Here is an 18,441-nt window from a genome sequence, read left to right as displayed (position 1 = left end):
CGGGGAGAGGAGTGAGGTATGAAGATGGAAAAATGTTTCGAGAAAGAAACCAGAGATGAGAGAGGGGGCTTCCCGGGACCAGCGATGTCGGCCTGAGCTGACAAGAGGGCGCGACGTGGCCCAACCAGGGCCCATGAGGCAACTGAAGGTCCATCGATTGTTGGAAAGCTCCAGGCCCCCAGCACACCCACCGTTTACTGTTCCCTAAGGACTCCCACACATCCAGTTTCTCTTTCATTTCTCCTCATCTGTCCTAAGCCTAGTTGGAAACCGGCCTAACAACCTAGTCCACCCTCTGGCCGAACTCAAGCCCACCTCTGATGTGGAAACAGTCCTCCAGATGACTTGAACCTTCCACCCTGTTGGATTTCACGAGTTTGGAAGACTGAAGTCTCACAGGGCTCTTGGTAGTGGGTTGACAACCAACCGGCCCTTTAAAGAGGGACAGGAAGTGTTGGGGGAACCGGGAAGAGCCCTCACCGTTACACAATGCGGGTAGCCAGTGGAGCTGCACATTGCTCAGGGGAGAGCCCACGCTTGATGCCTCTCAGTGACTGTGGGGACCACTCTCCAGTTTGGGGCCATCCAGCAAACTGTCAGCGGCTGCAGGAGTCAGAGGTTCCCGGATCTGTGCCCTGGCAGCACCAGGGACATCACGGGACACAGTCTTCTCTGCAGTGCTGGAGGAGACCATTCTAGGCACCCAAGGCTCCTCCCTGGAAGGAGTGACATTTCCTGGAGGATCTTGGAGCATCCCGGGGACTGGGTACTCTTATACTTTGTGTAAGCAGAGGACCAAAGTGCCTGTGAGGTCACGGCTCCCAGGACAAGATGCTGGAGGGAGTCTCGGGGTTACACTCTGGCGTCAGCTTTCCCGAGGTTCCGAGTGCATCTTGGGGAACAGGGCTCAGGACAGGAGGAGTATCCTGCAGGGCTGTGGACCAGGCCCAGGAGGTGGCTGGGGGAGGGGGGTAAGCGACGCTGGGTGTCCTTCTTAGCCTACCATGACCTACCTCTGCTGCTAGAGGGTGGGAGACCTGGGTGAGTGAAGTGCACCCCCAGATGATCCAGGCAGCAAGGCCTGGAGGGAGGAGCAGGAGCTACATTGCTAAGACAAGAGAAAGCCAGAGGAGACCCTGTGACAGGCCTCTGAGCATCCTGAGCCGGTCAGCATGGTGGCCCAGCAGCATCTGACTTCTTGGTACAGACAGCTCAAGAGGCAGGCTCTCAGCCACACTGTTCTGGATGTTTCTACATGGGGAACACAACCACCTCCTAGACTTGCCTTTGCCATCCTATAGGGGCTGGCCTCTGTGATTGCTGTGGCCTGAATGTTTGTGACCCTGCAAATTTTACCTGTGGGAATTCTTGTGCTCAATGTGATGGCATTAGGAATTGAGGCCGCTGGAGGTGATTAGGTCATGAGAGTGGAATTCTCAGGAATGGGATTAATGTCCTCACAAAGAGACCCCACAGAGCCCCCTTCCCTATTCCACCATGGAAAACACAGCGACAAGTCTGTGACCTGGAAGAGGTCCTTGCCCACCATCCTGGCACCATGGCTTTGGCCTTCCAGCTTCCAGAACTGGGAGCCATAAATTTCTGCTGTTCATAGGGCCCCCAGTCTGTGGAATTTTGTTACAGCAGCTTGAACGGACAAGACAGGGGTGGACCTCCTGCCTGTGGTCCAGAGTGCCTCTCTCCTCTCCTTTTGCTTTGGTGGAGCATGTCCCCCAGCAGCCTGAGAGAAGGTGCGGGAAAGGCGACATTCCTGAGACCCCACATGTCTGAACGTGCCTTGATTTCACCCTTATGCTGGACCAATAGCCTGGCTGGGTAAAGACTTCAGGCTGGCGAGAATCTTCCCTCAGAGCTGGCAAGACCTTATGCTGCTACTGAGGAGCCTGAGGTCGTCCTGGTTCCCGAGCAGACCTGGCTGTCTCCGTGGCATCCGGCAGCATCTGCTCCTGTCCCCGCCTTTCTGCCATTCCCCATTGACTCCCGGCGTGGGTGCTCACAGCCCACAGCTCGTCCTTCAGCTCTCGGACCTGCTCACGATTCCTCCCTGATGCTCACTTCCCTTCCTCTCCACTTTCTCCAGACATTCCTGCTCTGGGCCCCACGTGCCTGGCACACTCCATTCATTTGCTTATTCTTCCTCTCCCATTTCCAGCTCTTGTCACGTTTTTGCTGTGCTTTCCAGGGGACTGACTCAACTCACCAGCCAGCCTGAGGATTCTCCATTTCTTCAATCGTGTTTAATGTGACTTTCTCTGAATGTTCTGTCTTCTTCCTTTTCCAGTGCACCTGTTCATGCTACATGGATGTAACAGCTCCTCTCCTTAAGGGTAGTGATGATAGTTTTGGTTTTCTTTTATGAAATGAATGAAACCTCAACTAAATTAGAGTCGGGAAGTCCTGTCGGGGGAGCTCTCATGCATCGTCAATTACTCCAATCAGGAAGAGATTTTTGCTGGCATCTCCCCAGGAAGGCGTTCATTACTTTACTACTCAGCAGGAGGAAAGAAGATTTTTCTCCCCTTCCGGCAACAGCCCAGCCAATGAGAAATGGCCACACTCAGCCAATGAGAAGTGGCCACCACCCTGAACTGCTACTCGCCTCCAATGAACCTTAGTTCTAAGCAACCCCTCCCCACTCCCCCTTTTCCTGTATAAAGCAGTTCCCTTCCTTTATACTCTGGGTCTCCCTATGGTGCACCACAGCATGCACATCCCAAACTGCAATTCTTCTGGTTGTTCCTGAACGAACTTGTTTGTAGGTAAAACAACTGACTAATTTACTTTTTTTTTTTTGAGGAAGATTAGCCCTGAGCTAACATCTGCTGCCAATCCTCCTCTTTTTGCTGAGGAAGACTGGCCCTGAGCTAACATCTGTGACCATCTTCCTCTACTTTATACGTGGAACGCCTACCACAGCATGGCTTGCCAAGCAGTGTCATGTCCGCACCCGGGATCCGAGCTGGCAAACCCCAGGCCGCCAAAGAGCTAAGCTAAGCACCTTCCCAGGTGTGGCTAATCCTTGGTTGCCCCTCGAGAAGAAGAGGGAGCATCTAAGAGCTGCTGGAAGTTTCGGGTACATGGTGGGCTTAGGAATTGTGAGCTTCTCTGTGGGGGATCTTGGGGGGCTGTTGTCCGGGTGCCCGCGATGTCAGCTTCTTTTGGGCTGCTCAATCCTCAGGAGGGGGATCCTATCTCTGCCTGGGGGTACAGGTCAGCGTGCCAGGAGCAGGGAGGGGGGTGGGAGGGAGGCTGGTGCCATTGCCCTGCCCTGCGCCTGACGTCTGTCCCAGACCAGGGTCCCTGTGCCTTCTCTCTCCAGGGCTGTGAGGTTGGGAAAACATAGGGACGCAAGCCTCCCAGACCCCATTGGCACAGACCCCTGTCTGAGCTCCACCCCAGGTCTGGCGTCTCTGCAGTTGCCTTTCCTGAGCTGTCTGAGTTGGTGGCCTGAGTCAGGCGGTTTCTGTCCCCAGTGCTGGCTCAGGAGTCCGCTTTCTGACATCTGCTGTACAGCACTGCTGTCCACCTGCTCTCCAGCCTCTAGGTACTCCTGCTGCTGGAGCCTGTCCTGTCTCCCCAGGTGCCAGTGTTTATGTCTTTTAAAAGCCCTGTTACTACAGGGCAGTGGGGCATCACCAGCCAGCCTGGGAGACAGCCGACATGGTTCCTCACAGCCCCACCAGCTCCGCGCTCTCTGAGGGCAGGGGCCACTTCATCCCCATCGGGGGGCTCAGCCCCTTCAGGACGTCCAGCACAGAAGATGTGCTCCCTGAGTGAACGAGTGTGTGAATGAAGGAAGGCCACCCTGCAGCGGGACCCCGTGAGGTTCACGGCCACCCAGCACAGGGCCTGGCACAGATCAGACCTTCCCAACGTCTCCAGAGAAAGGAGAGAAACAGCACAGAGACCACCCGTCTCCTCTGCCCTGCCGGTCACCACAGGGTCTGTGCCTCCCGGACCCCTTCTGCCCGTCTTGACTCAGGCTCAGGGGGAGCCATGGGGGCTTCTCTCCCCAGGGGGTGAAGGCAGAGATCGGGGAAGGAAACCACAGTTGGTGACCGTCCTGGTTCAAGGCGGCTGGGAAGCTGGGGGGGAATTCTACCCAGGCAGGCCCTGACTGGGGTGGGGTGCACGTGGAAGCCCGAGGGGCCCTGCGCGTCTGTCAGGACCTCCTGCCTCTGCGGAAGACCCTACGTGGCCAGACTCTCACGACCTGCCAAGCAGGAGAGGCCTGTGAGGAAGTTCTTTCCCAGATCTCCCCTATAAAGCCCCTATTGTGGGGGCTGCCTGCCCGCCCACCTGCCTCACCCCACAGAAAACACTCTCTAGGCCACCTCTTGCCTTTCCCCCAACGAGTCTTAAAGTGGAGCTCAACTGATCCAGGCTCATGGTCGGCCCGGGCTGGGCGGCACAGGTCGGGAGCTCCAGGACCCCGATCTAAACTCTGTGACTGAAGATTCTGCAAAACCAGTGGCTCTCGGCCCCACCTGACATAAGGCAAGCACCCAGTGGCCTCGTGAGTGCTGAGGGTGAGAATTTCTCCGCGAGCCCTCACCTTAGAACCTGGCCCGGGCACCGCGGGGGAGGGCCATCCCTGCCCTGGATGGTACTTCCACGACCAGGCGCAGAGCAGCCTCAAGCGAGCACAGGGCTGGAAACACAACCTCGGGCGGTAAAGGTAAAGAAGGCCTTGAAATACCTAGAAGTTTCTTACTGTCCAGTTTCTGCCTGTTGAGGGGGTTTGTGCCGTAGAGCAGGGTGTGCGCCTCTGAATGCACCGTCTGCAGCTCCTCCAAGGTGGCCTTCCGTCCACGGATGCACTGTGGGGACACAACGCAGAGGATGCTCACCTCTCCCCCGTGGGCTCCCAGGAAAACCACGAGCCGAAAGGAAACTGAATTTTACATGTGTACAAGCACAAAATTATTTGCTTATTGCAAAATAAAAGCAAATATCATCCAATAGAACATTTTAAAAATGTTTTAAAAATATTTTAGAGGGTTTACACTTTAATTATAACTTTGAAAAACATTTAAAAAGATAATTCCAGCCTTCAATGCTTTAACCCCCACTGTCACCCAAATGATCTGGCATCAAATGATTACTTTGCTTTCCAACTGCTGGGGCCTGGTCTTAAAAGAGAGGGGAACTGCCAGGGCAAGGGAGCCCCTCACTTAGGTCTCATCTGGGGGAAGCTGGGACCCAAGTCTCCTGAGCATCGCTGAGTGGCAGGGAGAGTGACCTTCCGCACAGCAAGGGCGAGAGCCTGAAGCCTCGGATCGCTGTCTGCGGGTCCTCTGCATTTTCCTTCAGTTTGGAAATTCTTCAGATCAAGACTCCTGGGCTGTTTTCAGATTTTTCCCAGTAATTAACATAAAAGTTACTATGCTTTAGTTGAGCTACGTTTACTTAACCTTTTAAAAGGAGCGTGGTTTATGATGTGGGACTAAAGTGAACATTTTACATTGTAGTGGCTTTCAGGTTAGCATAACACAGAAAGAAGTGACCTTGACCCTGCGGCCTTGAGGGTGGTGGTCCAGGGCATGCCCGGCTGACTGAGGCCAATGCCATGCTCCCGGGCACAGAGGCAGGCCAGGGGATGCTCTCACCCGTGAAACCTCCGGGGAGGACCTGCAACTGCTCACAATAGTATGACAGCTTCCCAAGAGACGCCTGCTGATGCAGGAGGCAAAGAGCAGAGGGGGCTGGATGCAAGCCCGCCGTGCCAGGTCCTTGATGGATAGAGAGGGTCACGGGCCAGCAGAAGAGCTCTCCCACCCCACGCCACACCCTTCACCACTGCTTCAAGCCAGCGCAGCAGCACAGGGAGGGGAGCCCAGCACACAGAGCTCGGGTGCTGACCGGGAGGCCTGGGCTCTGGGCTGGCTCTGGCCCCCGAGTGGTTGGGGACCTGGGAAGGCACAGCATTGCCAGTCCCTCTAACTTCTCCTTCATCCAGGCCCAATTCCTACAGCCCGTGTCCAGCGCCGGGGCAGTGGTGGCAGGGATGCCACATTCCCTTGGGCTGAGTGACCACGTGTTACCCTCTGAACCAGGAGGTGCACCCCCAGGTGAGCATCCCCACCCAAGTCGAGGGCTCCTGCTCTGCATCCCTGATGGCCGTGCTGCGTGGAAGCCCCATGTGTCACCCAGGTCTCTTCCCGACCGTCCTGCCAGCTCAGGTCTGAGCTCACTGCCCCACAGACCCTGCTCCTCACTGGCACTGGGGACCCCTGTGGCCAGTGACCCAGACAAGGCCGGCAGACCCCCCTGCGGTGCCTAAGGAAGGCAGAGGGCGGCACGGTCTCTGTTCTCCTGGGGGTTTCCATTTTCTCCCTCCTGCCTGCTAGCTGAGGGACTTCCTCAGGCCTGAGTGGAGCCTCCTGGAGGGCGAGGGGGTAAGAGCCTGGTCACGGGGACTTCAGATGCCCCGAGCAGCCCCTTGGAGGAGCAGCGCCAGGGAGGCTGGGTCCTGCGGGGCGGGCGCAGGAGGAGGAATGGATGGTTCCTTGGAGCCCGTGGCCGGGGCGATGCTGCCCCCCAGTGGTGCAGCCTCCGGATCCTAGGCCAGGGCCACCCGCTCCACTCTACACTCCACCAGGCCTGGGTTGCTCTCCTCCCCAGATGGCACTTCATGCCAGGAATCGGAAACAGCCTCTGTGCCCTTCCCCCTCCAAAGATCACGTACCAGCATAAAACTCATAACGAAATGGGGGTCACGTGAAACAGACTGACTTAAATTCCTAACTGTTCCAGCTTCTACAGGAGGAACGGGCGGATGCAAGGACTGGGATTCTGGCCAAATGTGCTCTCCTGGCACTGGCCCAGGGGGCACCGGGGCTGTGACGGATGGATGCGGATGGTTTTGTCAACCGCAGGGCTCTAGCTTCCCAGGGCCACTCTGCAGAGCAGCATGTGCCTCCCACATCCTATCCCCAGTTCTGTGGGAGTCCTAGTGTGTGTGGGGACACAGCAGGTTCCCACTTGATAGACACATGGCCGACTGGGGGCCATCATCCTAGAGCTGCCAGACCCACTCCCCAGACGCGGACAGAGGCGTCCCAGGGCCTGGAGCCCCCCTCTTCATGCTCGCACTGTCGGCAGGGCCTCCCCGACTCCTCATGATGGTCGCTCTCCACGGCAAAAAGCACGAGTGGGTCACTTCATGGAGACACTGCTCCCCCATCGGAAGGAGAAAGGAACCTCAGGAGCTTATTCAGCGGGGGCTTCCTGTCCTTGCAGGCCCTGGGGCCACTGCAGCCATGTGTGGGCCTCTGAATTACTGTGCCTCCGACGCCCCAAGCAGGGGTGGGGGCTCAGCCCTCCTTGTCTGAGAGTGAGCCTAGCCACCACCACGGCCAGGCAGCAGAGAAAGCAGGAGAGCTGGAGACACAGGGTCGCCAGAACCTTCTCACTGGACTTAGAGTAGGCGGGGTAGAGATGCTGGGCCCGTGAATCCAGTTCTAACCAGACCAGACTCCATCCTCACACGCTCTGCTCCTGGGCAAGAACTTCGATTATGAGAAAGACCCTAAAGGCCTGAGGCTCTCCCCACACCTTCGGAGAAGCTCTTGGAAATATTAAAGTGAAAGAACATTCAACACAAAGCCAACAGGACAGACCTCTCCTGTGAACCTCCAGATCCTGCCAGGCGGCAGAGGCCTGAGGATGGCCTGGCTGTGCGACCAGGAAATGATCAGAAAGAAAGTAAGCGGGGGGCGGGGAGGAGTTCAGCAAGAGTGTGTGGATGGGAGGGTGTGCAGGACAGACGGGGACATGACAGAGGGTGCTGGAGGAGAGAGGGTGGGAGGAGAGGGGGTGCGGGAGGAGAGGGGGTGCGGGAGGAGAGAGGGTGGGAGGAGAGGGGGTGCGGGAGGAGAGGGGGTGGGAGGAGAGGGGGTGGGAGGAGAGGGGGTGGGAGGAGAGGGGGTGCGGGAGGAGAGGGGGTGGGAGGAGAGGGGGTGGGAGGAGAGGGGGTGCGGGAGGAGAGGGGGTGGGAGGAGAGGGGGTGGGAGGAGAGGGGGTGTGGGAGGCGAGGGTGCGAGAGGAGAGAGTGCAGGAGGAGGGAGGGTTTGGGAGGAGAGAGGGTGGGAGGAGAGGGGGTGCGGGAGGAGGGAGGGTTTGGGAGCAGAGAGGGTGGGAGGAGAGGGGGTGCGGGAGGAGGGAGGGTTTGGAAGGAGAGAGGGTGGGAGGAGAGGGGGTGCGGGAGGAGAGAGGGTGGGAGGAAAGGGGGTGTGGGAGGAGAGAGGGTGGGAGGAGAGGGGGTGTGGGAGGAGAGGGAGTGGGAGGAGAGGGGGTGGGAGGAGAGGGGGTGAGGGAGGAGAGAGGGTGGGAGGAGAGGGGGTGCGGGAGGAGAGGGGGTGTGGGAGGCGAGGGTGCGGGAGGAGAGAGTATGGGAGGAGGGAGGGTTTGGGAGGAGAGAGGGTGGGAGGAGAGGGGGTGCCGGAGGAGAGGGGGTGTGGGAGGCGAGGGTGCGGGAGGAGAGAATGCGGGAGGAGGGAGGGTTTGGGAGCAGAGAGGGTGGGAGGAGAGGGGGTGTGGGAGAAGAGGGGTTGGGAGGAGAGGGAGTGGGAGGAGAGGGGGTGGGAGGAGAGGGGGTGGGAGGAGAGAGGGTGGGAGGAGAGGGGGTGGGAGGAGAGGGGGTGCGGGAGGAGAGGGGGTGCGGGAGGAGAGAGGGTGGGAGGAAAGGGGGTGTGGGAGGAGAGAGGGTGGGAGGAGAGGGGTTGGGAGGAGAGGGAGTGCGGGAGGAGAGGGGGTGTGGGAGGCGAGGGTGCGGGAGGAGAGACTATGGGAGGAGGGAGGGTTTGGGAGGAGAGAGGGTGGGAGGAGAGGGGGTGAGGGAGGAGAGAGGGTGGGAGGAGAGGGGGTGCGGGAGGAGAGGGGGTGTGGGAGGCGAGGGTGCGGGAGGAGAGAGTATGGGAGGAGGGAGGGTTTGGGAGGAGAGAGGGTGGGAGGAGAGGGGGTGCCGGAGGAGAGGGGGTGTGGGAGGCGAGGGTGCGGGAGGAGAGAGTGTGGGAGGAGGGAGGGTTTGGGAGGAGAGAGTGTGGGAGGAGAGGGGGTGCGGGAGGAGGGAGGGTTTGGGAGGAGAGAGGGTGGGAGGAGAGGGGGTGCGGGAGGAGGGAGGGTGCGGGACGAGGGAGGGGTGTAGGACAGAGGCAGGCCTTCCTACAGAGAATAGTTGAACTCTTAGAAGACAGCCTGGCTTCTTTGAGAAGCAGGCCTGTGCAGTGGCAGGTGCCCGACGTCACTGAGGAAACGCTCCCAGGCCCCTCCGGCTGCCACACCATCCACCCCTGATTCCTGCGGGCCTCCGAGGCCCCCTCCCTGCCACTCAAGGGCCAGCCTCACCTCACATTTGCCTCGGAGGCCGGTCTCCTGCAGCCGGGACCAGATGCTCTGGATCCTCCCGGCGTGCTCTGGGTGGCTGTTAGTGTTCCCGCAGGTGCACTGGTGCTTCAGCATCAGCGTGTCGTACACCAGGCCTGAAGCAGAGGGCAGAAGCGGGCCAACGTCAGAGGAGCTGTCAGGGTCCTCGGCAGCAGCCACCCACGACGCGAGGCCGAGCCCCTGCTCATGGCACCTGCCAAACAGTCTGAGCCACCAGCACCCTGGGTCGGGGCAGCCGAGTGGCCTGCATTGCCGGGAGCAGGTCAAGAAGAAAGGAATGAGAAGGCCTACTCCCGACTCAGATCTCTCGGCCATCAGGCATGTGGCATTTATGTCATGGAGGACTGTGCTGACTTCCAGAAACAAGAGTTTGGTCCAAAGATCCATGTCTGTCTGGTCAGGGACCGCCCTCTCTGTTAAGTGTTCTGGTGGACTGAGGACTGCCTGAGGTTCTGGGGGTTCAGAAGACGTGAGACTCGGTTCCTGCCCTTAGAAACTTCCAGAGTAGCTGAGACAAGTGTGTGAGAGCACACACACCAACAGGCAAACACAAGTGCACTTAAAATAACATAGAAAGGACAGAACTAGAGTTCAGAAACTTGCGCCAACTGCCTAGGTTTGCACGGCCCATTCGGGACGCAGCCGAAAGCTGTAAGGCCTGGCGGTGCCCAGCATCGCGCCCGCCCGCAGGGAGGGAGCCCGACCAGCCTCGGAGCCAGCCTGCGCACCGCTGTGCGGGGAAGCGGTGACGCTCCCACACCCATCACAGCGCCCGACTCAGTCAGGAAGATGCCCCGAAGGCGGTTGTATCCCGTACATGAGGAGGCTGGAGAAAGCGGCGAGGGCAGGTGGGTGCCGAGCGCCCCCTGCGACAGCTTTCTCCAGGGTGTGCCCGTCCTACGCCCCTCCTGTTGGGGGAAGGGTCGGCCCCTTGGTGACATCTGCCAGGAGGGGGGCCCACGGTCCCTGCTGCAGCACTGTCTGTGTCATCTCACACACCTGGGCTCCCAGGGTCCTGACAACGGGAAGGCCGGGCTGGGTGAACGGAGGCCCTCGGCAGACAGGTCTCTGCTAAGGGGCACCTGTCGCTAACACCTGCTCACTCAGGCGGAGAGAGCTGGGAGAGCTGTGCTGTAGGGTACTGGCCGCACGGTCAGACAGACCCACGCTACTACTTCTGTGTGTTTCCTGCTGCAAAGAGGCAGCAGCATCACCAACCCCAGGGCAGCAGAGCTTCCAGATGAGCCTGTTTCCATAGGGTCCAACTGGAGACCTAGAGGTCCCAGACCTCCTCACTCAGTCTCTTGGGAGTTGGGCTAACAGGAGTCAGTCCCCTTGCATTGGGAGAATTCGATCGAGGTGTAGTAGCAAAACTGAGTGGTGGAGGTTGGCGGGTAGGTGAGACTTCTGGTAAAAAAACAGCAGGTTAGGAGCGGGCTCACAGGACCCAAACACAGAAACTCACAATCAGTGCACTAAGATGTGTGCACCAGATATGGATGTATAAGAGGGTGCATTTAGTGGCTTATAATGGCAATGCATGCCCATATATACAGGTATATACATGCACATACCCATGGATATGTGGAATGCATGTACACATGTGCATAAACAATCCAGATGACTATCAAGACAATGACTGTGGCCGACCCATTCAACAGCATCATTGAGATAAAACAGTTTGCTCATGTTTACTGGGCACACTGCTGGAATCTTCAAGGGGGACATCACTGTTATTCCCTTTGACAGACGGGAAACTGGAGCACAGAGTGATGGAGAGGTTGCCCGAGTACAGAGCTGAGGTGGACCAGCCAGGACACCAGGCAGCTCGAAGAACAAGCCACATGGATGTGCATGGACGTGGGAGGCCAGCCAAGGAGAGGGCGGAGCAAGAAACAAATGTATACGGGCGCCAGAGAGCCTGCCCTTGTCAAATAAACGGTGTCTGCGCCCATCTGTCCATCCGCTGTGCACAGAAATAACTGGGAGATTTAAACGAAACTCTCCTAGCAGCGGCCCCCCTGGGGAGTGGGACCCAGGGCAAGCACCACTTTCTCAGAGCTCCGCCCCGTGTTCTCACAGTGAGCACATTCTGTTCTGCACGTTTTGTGAAAAGGAATCATGACGACAAACTAAGAAAGCACATCTACGGGGGGCCTGCTGGCCCGCTCCTGTGACGCATGTAGACGCGAGGGCCCGCGTGCGCCTCTCCGTGCCCATCCACATGGGAGCCCCCCACAGTGGCTGCGGGACTGGGGTCTCTGCTCTCCGGGCCGTGCTCTTCTCCTCTCAGCCAGCGGCCAGGCTGCCCTTTTGGCAGGGTCACCTGCTGACTCTGTTGGTGACTCTTTGCCATTTTCTTTCTGAAGAGCAACGATTTAAGTTCTAGATAAGTACCACAGAATTTTTCTCTGAACGTGAGCAGTACCCTTCTAGGACCCAACGAAGAGAACTCAGCCACATTTAGGTCTTACGGCACGCAGAAGAAGACGTTGCATGAGGACGGTCTGAAGAAGGATGAAAGCATTCTGTGTTTAGGTAACCTTTTCTTGTGTCAGTGAAAGGAAACGTGCGATGAGAGCATGTGAACTGCCCTCCCGACCAGGCTGGGCGGCAATACTGTGGCACTCGGGCAGTTCCGGGCCTGGGAGCCCAGAGCCTCAGAGCAGGTGGACGGACACCTGCCCGCCCGCCGAGTGCCCACTGTTGACTGCGGAGCGGCGCCTTCAGCCAGGACAGGCTTCCTGCTGCAGACCTCTCCCGGCCCCCGTGCAGACCGAGGAAGCATGGCTGCTGGCAACAGCCTGTGGACAAGGACAAACAGCTCTAGAAAGCCAGAGCGTGGGGGCTGGCTGAGCTCTGTGCTCACAGGAGCAGGACGTGCAGTGTGGAAGTGACACCGTCAGCTACCTGGGCCTCACGGTCAAGGCCCTGGACGCAGGCTCGCTTCCAGGAGGGACTGGTGGGAAAGGGCTAGCTTGTCACCCTGCTGACCACCAACAGGAAGCCGCCCTTGGGGAGACTGCTCTGCAGAGGAGAAGGGGATTCTCCGGGAAGGGGAGGCGAGCTTTTGAGGCAGGACAGACCCCCAGGATCACAGAATGGGGGGCGAGAAGGGAGCCTCAGTGATGGATCCATCTGGTCCCCTCCTAGTCTATGCCCAGGAGTAGGGCCAGGGGTGAGGTCGCCAGGCCCTCCAGCCCTGGAAGTGGCCTGTCCTCAGCCCCATGCCTCACCCTCTGGAGAGCACAGGCCCCAAAGGGGCGCCCCACTTACTCCGCTCCAGCTGTGAACCACCTCTCACACATGGGCTCAGTCAGCAAGGCAGACGGGGCCACAACGGCCCTGCCCCACGAACCGCCCCATGGCCTCCCTTGGCCCGCCGGCCTGCCCTCTCCACGCACAGTACCTGTGGTGAACCTCGGCTTGGTGGGGGGCTCCTGCACAGACATGGGGAAGGTGGCAGACGCTGGAGACGACTGTGCCCGGGACAGAGGCCGGTGGCCGCCAAAGGACACGGGGATGCCCGCGGCCTCCATGGATGCCTGGTAGTTCCTCAGCTGGTGGATGCGCTGCTGCTCCAGGAGGAGGGCTTGCTGGTGGCAGAGGAAACAGCGTTTGTACGCCTCACGGTACCCCCACGTCCCGGCGGTAGGGCGACGTGCTGTGCCCGTCATTCCTCCATCCCTCACTCCCCATCCACTTGCTCACCCACGTGTGGCACGCGGCGGGAGGCCGCCGGGCAGGCAGGGTGGGGCAAGCTGCCCGCCGCCCGAGGGGCCCAGCCTGCAGGCCGCCTCCTCCGTCTGATCTCAAGCCAGACACTCGAGGGAAAAGCCTGTCACAGGACAGAAGTGCTAATTCTTCCCTGGAGACCCTTCCCTTCTCCTGGTCTCTCGCCGCCCCATGTCCGGTCGAGGACAGGAAGGGCACTGAAGCTAGGAAGGTCCCGCTCAGGTTCCAGGCGGGGCGCCGGGAGGGTGTGGACGTCCCTCTGAGTGGGTGAGGACCCAGAAGGAGACTCCCCAGGACCCCGCTTTAGCCATCTTTGAGCAAAAACAGCTGGACGAAAAAGGCATAATTCAACACATACTTTCATGAAAAATTGTTTTTCACAGAAACTACGTTTCTTTGTGAAGAACTGGCTTCCATAAAAGCACAATTCTGCAAGGCCCTGAAGCAGGCGTCTCAGCACCCGAGGGCCCCGGGCGACGGGGCGGGCCTGACACCCTCGGGAGCGGGGGCTGCGTCCTCGCCTCGCTGAGGTGGACAGCGCTAGTTCACCTTGTCTCCTCTCCTCGGACCCTGAGCCAGGGAGGAACACGCGCGAGAAGACTCCAGAAGGGCTGGAGAGGTGGGCGGGAGAGGGGCTTGACCTAGGGCCACGGCAGGGGCGGGTGCTGGGTCTGCGGAGCGGGGGACTCGGCCGGGGCCGGGCCTGGCAGCGAGGTAGACCCCGAGCTGAGTGCCCCCTGGGAGGCGGAGCGGGGCCGGAGGGAGAGAGGTGGAGCCGGGCCCACCAGCCCCGCCCCGAGGAGCTGCCCTGCTGCCGGGAGCGGCAGGACCTCTTCCCCAGGCCTCCCTGAGAATGGGGGGCAGGCAGGCGACACCCTGCGGTGCGGGGCTGCCCCCACGCCTACAAACTCCACCACGAGGCGAGATTGCGTTTCCATGCACCAATCCTATCATTTGGAAGGCCAGGACCGACCTCCAGGCCCGAGATGTCACCAGAGGGGGAGCGAGCCCCTCTGCCCAGGCTCCCGAATTCCTGCTGCGAGGAAGCAGAGGTGGAGGGCCAGAGGAGGAGAGCCCGAGATGCTGGGGGACCAGGACGGGAGGCCCAAAGCCACCTCCCCGCAGAAGGCCAGGAGCAGGCAGCTGCCCCACGGGGCCTCCCCGCCCTAGAGCTGGCTTCCCACCACCAGTGCTGCTGGGGGAGCTCCCCGACTCCGACGGGCTCACAGGCCGCTTCACAGCCGCCCCAACCTGCCAGCACCTCTCCTGAAGGCACCCAGGCTACAGAACACCGGATACCAGACTTCTGTTACGTCGGCAAACTACTCCATGTGCCACGTTCCCCTGAGAAGGAGCTCTGCTCGTTCCTCTCCAAAGAACACAGAAAATAAGTGTTCCTAATAACTGTTGCCGGCGTGGAGTACGACTAAATAAACGCTGACCGCTTTATCCTCTACAGGGCGCTGGCCCTAAACCTTTACCTGAGCACCGGCCGATTTCACACGTGTCCCAGGGACCCACTGCCTTCAGTTCTGATAAGAAGTGTGCGTCCCTCACAGACGTTCAAGGCTCTACCAGCCACACGGGAATGAAGCCCCCTCGGGTCCTAACGACTAGGATGGCCAGCCAGGCAGGAGCCTGCACGGCAGAAGCCGGTGGCCTCTCTTGGAGTGACCTCTTGGTTCCCATGAAGCGTTGGGTCCGCGCACTTTGTGGAGCAGCGCGGCTGCTGGGGTGCTCGGAAAGAGGCCCGAGGAGCGGGAGAGAGGCCGGCAGCGGAAGGAGAGACAGAGAAAGCGCTACAAAGTCAGCGTGAAGGCTGTGGCCTGCTGCCGACCAGGGGTCTCGAGAGAAATCAAAGAGCCACTCCTGTGGGTCACACCGAGTCTGCCCAGGCGTTGCTGGGCGAGGCGGAGGGGCTGCCGCGGCTGCACAGCTGAGCTGAGGGGGCGGGCGCCTGGCTGGGCAGCCAGCACAAAGTCTAGCGAGAAGGGAGCAGATGAGCCAGGGCCCTGCGCCCCAGATGCGGCCCCACTGCTGGAGGAGATGATCAGATCCCACTACATGGGCACCTTGGGCTCTTGTGTCCTGCTTATCAGGAACAAGCAGCCGCCCTGGTGGTACTCAGGGTTTCTGACTCACTGGTCGGCTGTCCTCGTGTTTTGTTGACTTGGTAGTTTTATTTGTCACTATAAATTAATAAATCGTTCCTTGGATCTATTCATCAGTCTCCTGTGAGTTTGGTTATTCCATGTCGGTGCCTGGGAAACTTATGGCTCTGGGTACCTGCATCACACTGCTTTTCTGGGTCTGTAAGGCTCGTCAGCACTGTCTCCTTGGCCCCAAAAGGTCCTGCCTACCTTTCTGATCAATTGAAAAATCAGTCTCCCACCCCTGCCTTTAGTGATTATGCTGAATCCTAACAACACTTGGATTTACGTTATCTACAGCCTATAGACCCGAAAGAAAATCATCCCGAGGGGGCTTGGAGCAAGCATTTGGCTGGAAAGCAGGTGCATAAATGACCACAGTGGACAAATGGCCAGTGTCTCTAGTACAGCTAACGTAAACTAGACACCCAACCACACCTCCCTCCCACAGCACCCAGGGCGACGGCCGAGGACCTGGACAGGCAGGAGTGGAAGGAAGAGGCCCTCCAGTGTCCACTGACCCCCAGCCAGAGGGCACTGCTCCATGGGGGATGTGGCTGTCCCAGGACCCGGCCTGTCCTGTCCCCTCTCTCGTGCCCCTGCCCATGCGGTCACCTGTCTGAAGAGCAGCTCCTGCTCCGTAGGCTGGTGCTGGCCCGGCTCCGCCTCCCGCGGGGGCTCGGCCTCCTCATCGTCACTCTCGATGGGCTCCTGCTTCACCTGCACTCCGGCCAGCGCGTGTGCCTCCTTCTGCCCGGAGAGCCGGTCCCGGTAGGGCTCCTCCAGGAGGGCCTGGTGCTCGCGGAGCTCCTCCTCCGTCTCCTCAGGGTGGCTCTCGGGCTGCCGGGCCGGCTCGCTGGGCTTGGGGATAATCTGCAAAACAGAGATCGTGGGTGATCCAGGGTGGCCGGGACTATCGGACGAACAGGCACATCACAAGCTCTGTACTGACACAGAGGGAGGGACGCCCCTGAGGGTGCCTCCTCGTGCTGAGCTAAGGCCACAAGGCATGGTCATTCACCTACGGAACACCTAGGGAAGGAACACTGAGGCCCCAGCCCCAGGAGGAGACAGACTGGCATCTGGCACATTGAGTACCTCATGTGCCAGGCAAGACAAGTGCAACCAAAGTCTCGGGTATCAACCCGCGTCTGCACCCAGGCGCGAAGTGGAGAGGCCAACCCCACTCCTATGGCCACAGCCACTGAGAGAAACACCGCCTGCCCCTCCTCCACCCGCCACCCCACTGGAAACCCACATCCCCAGTGTTTGCTGCTAAGTCCCAGGACACTGCGATGATCGCAGCCTCTCAGCACTGGAGGACAGGGGCTCTCTGCTCTCCTCCTCTGACCTGCTCACCGCTCGGTCAGGGCCTGCTGCTCGGCTCCCTCCCCTTCGGGCAGTCTTTTCCCTGAGGAAGCTTCCACGTGCTGGCACCTCCCAAGCGCAGGTGCTGAGCCCAGACCTCGCTCTTCCTTTCCAGACCTGCCACCTGACGGCTGCTAGACTTCTTGGCTCAAAGTGGACGCCCACGGGCACCGCACACACGGCCCAACGCTGAACTCAGGGAGGCTTAAACCTCTTCTTTCTCTCGGACTCTTTCTCAGCAAATGGAACCCTCTCCAGCCAGCTGCGAAGTCACAAACTTGAGCATCTCACTGACCCCTCCCTCTGTGGTGCCCGTCTGACACTGCCCAGGTGCCATTCATCTGAGACGTCTCTGGAGTCGCCGATCCTCCCCATCCGCGCTCTCCTGCTCCCTTCCTGCATCAGGCAATGGCGTCTCCTGCCTCGATTACAGCCACGGCCTTCCGGGAGGCCCCTCTCCAGTGTGTCTCCACGTGGCAGTGACAGTGAGCTTTGGAACGTGCCGCCTCATGGTGCGCTCCCCTTCTTAAAGCCCCTTAAATGCCTCCCCGCCAGCCGTCCGCTGTGAGCTCCTCCACCATCTCCCTCTGCACTTGCCACTCTACGCTCCAGCCACACCACAGCTGTCCGCGGGTCCCTGCCCCACGTGCTCCCTCCTCCTGGTCCTCCACAGCTGCAGGTCCTCCTGATGGGCTCCCCACGGCTTCCCTCCCTCCCCGGCCCTCTCCACTGGGCTCCCTCCTGACACCCCTTAGGCCTCCAGGTGTTCTCTGCCCTCCACGTGAGGGTGAGTGACCTCCTGCGTGCTCCACATCCCTCCACGCCTCCCCAGCACCCCAACTCTAAGGGTCTCTCTTAACACATGATCTGTTTGCCACGGGAAACGAGTTGATGGGCAGAGTGCCTGGCCTTGTCTCTGAGAACGCAAGGGGCGCTCTGAAGCCCCTCGTGGAGGTCTTCGTGAGAGAACCGCCCTGGTGCAGAGAACGAACCTTTCCAGCACACTCTGATTCTGTTTCTGGAAGGAAACAGATTTTCAAGGCAGCCCAGCGTTTTTCACACCTGAGCTTCAGTATTTTCAAAAGTCTGCGCAGAGCCGCCTGTGTTCTCGCCCACGCCGTGGCGGGGAGCAGTCTGCCCGTGAGGGACGGACTCGTGGGCACTCTGTGTGAGCGCAGTGTCCTAGCAGCCTGGTACCGGGGGCCAGCTGGACAGCAGGGCCCAGCCACGTGTGTAGACACGCACACAAGACGCAGCTCAGCCTGCACCCCGGAGGACCTGCCCTGCCTTGCTGTGAGAAACAGAGCTCAGACTGGACTGGGGATGCATTTTATATGCTCCTCCTTAATCAGCTTATAATAAACACTTCACGGTGAAGCCTGACTGTGAAAGCGAGCCGAGGAAACCACCAGCCACTTTCTTTATCTCCAACCCCACGGCAACTGCTCATCAGACAATTTCGATGCAGCACGGGGAACAGAGCAGAGCGCCGGCCGGGGCAGGCTTAGTACAGATTCCAGAAGGCAAGCCAGCAAGGCGAGAGAGCGCCAGGAAGACGGCATGCAGGCTAAAGACTTGATTCCAAATATATAACCTGCCAACCTTATATCCAGTTGCTTTAACAGAGTTCTCACACAGGTTTACTAAAAATAGTGTTTTAAAATCCTGACGGTTTTGAGATTTCTGATGGTCTCTTACATGTCAACCCCATCTTCTTCCTCCTGCACACCTGGAGCCCGCGAGGCCCACCGTGAGCTCCTGGCTGGACAAAGTCCACTCG

The 18,441-nt window shown here is 59.5% G+C and overlaps 1 protein-coding gene across 11 annotated transcripts in view; it reads right to left on the bottom strand.

The window, feature by feature from the left end:
• Positions 1-18,441, bottom strand: part of HDAC4 (histone deacetylase 4) — a 335,893-nt gene that overhangs the window by 47,434 nt on the left and 270,018 nt on the right. For 9 of the 11 annotated variants that reach the window (XM_044751535.2, XM_070489249.1, XM_070489241.1 and 6 more), the window contains 4 exons: positions 15,909-16,166; positions 12,818-13,004; positions 9,370-9,503; positions 4,721-4,841 (listed from right to left, as the gene is read on the bottom strand). In XM_044751535.2, coding sequence (XP_044607470.1) covers positions 4,721-4,841; positions 9,370-9,503; positions 12,818-13,004; positions 15,909-16,166 — 700 coding nt within the window. The remainder of the gene's footprint in view (positions 1-4,720; positions 4,842-9,369; positions 9,504-12,817; positions 13,005-15,908; positions 16,167-18,441) is intronic. The other 2 variants (XM_070489244.1, XM_070489245.1) reach the window with 1 other exon arrangement.

This window comes from Equus asinus, chromosome 19 (assembly GCF_041296235.1).
Source record: "Equus asinus isolate D_3611 breed Donkey chromosome 19, EquAss-T2T_v2, whole genome shotgun sequence".
Lineage (NCBI taxonomy): Eukaryota > Metazoa > Chordata > Mammalia > Perissodactyla > Equidae > Equus > Equus asinus.
The sequence above is the reverse complement of the archived record's forward strand: the minus strand, read 5'-3'. Positions and strand labels throughout refer to the sequence as shown.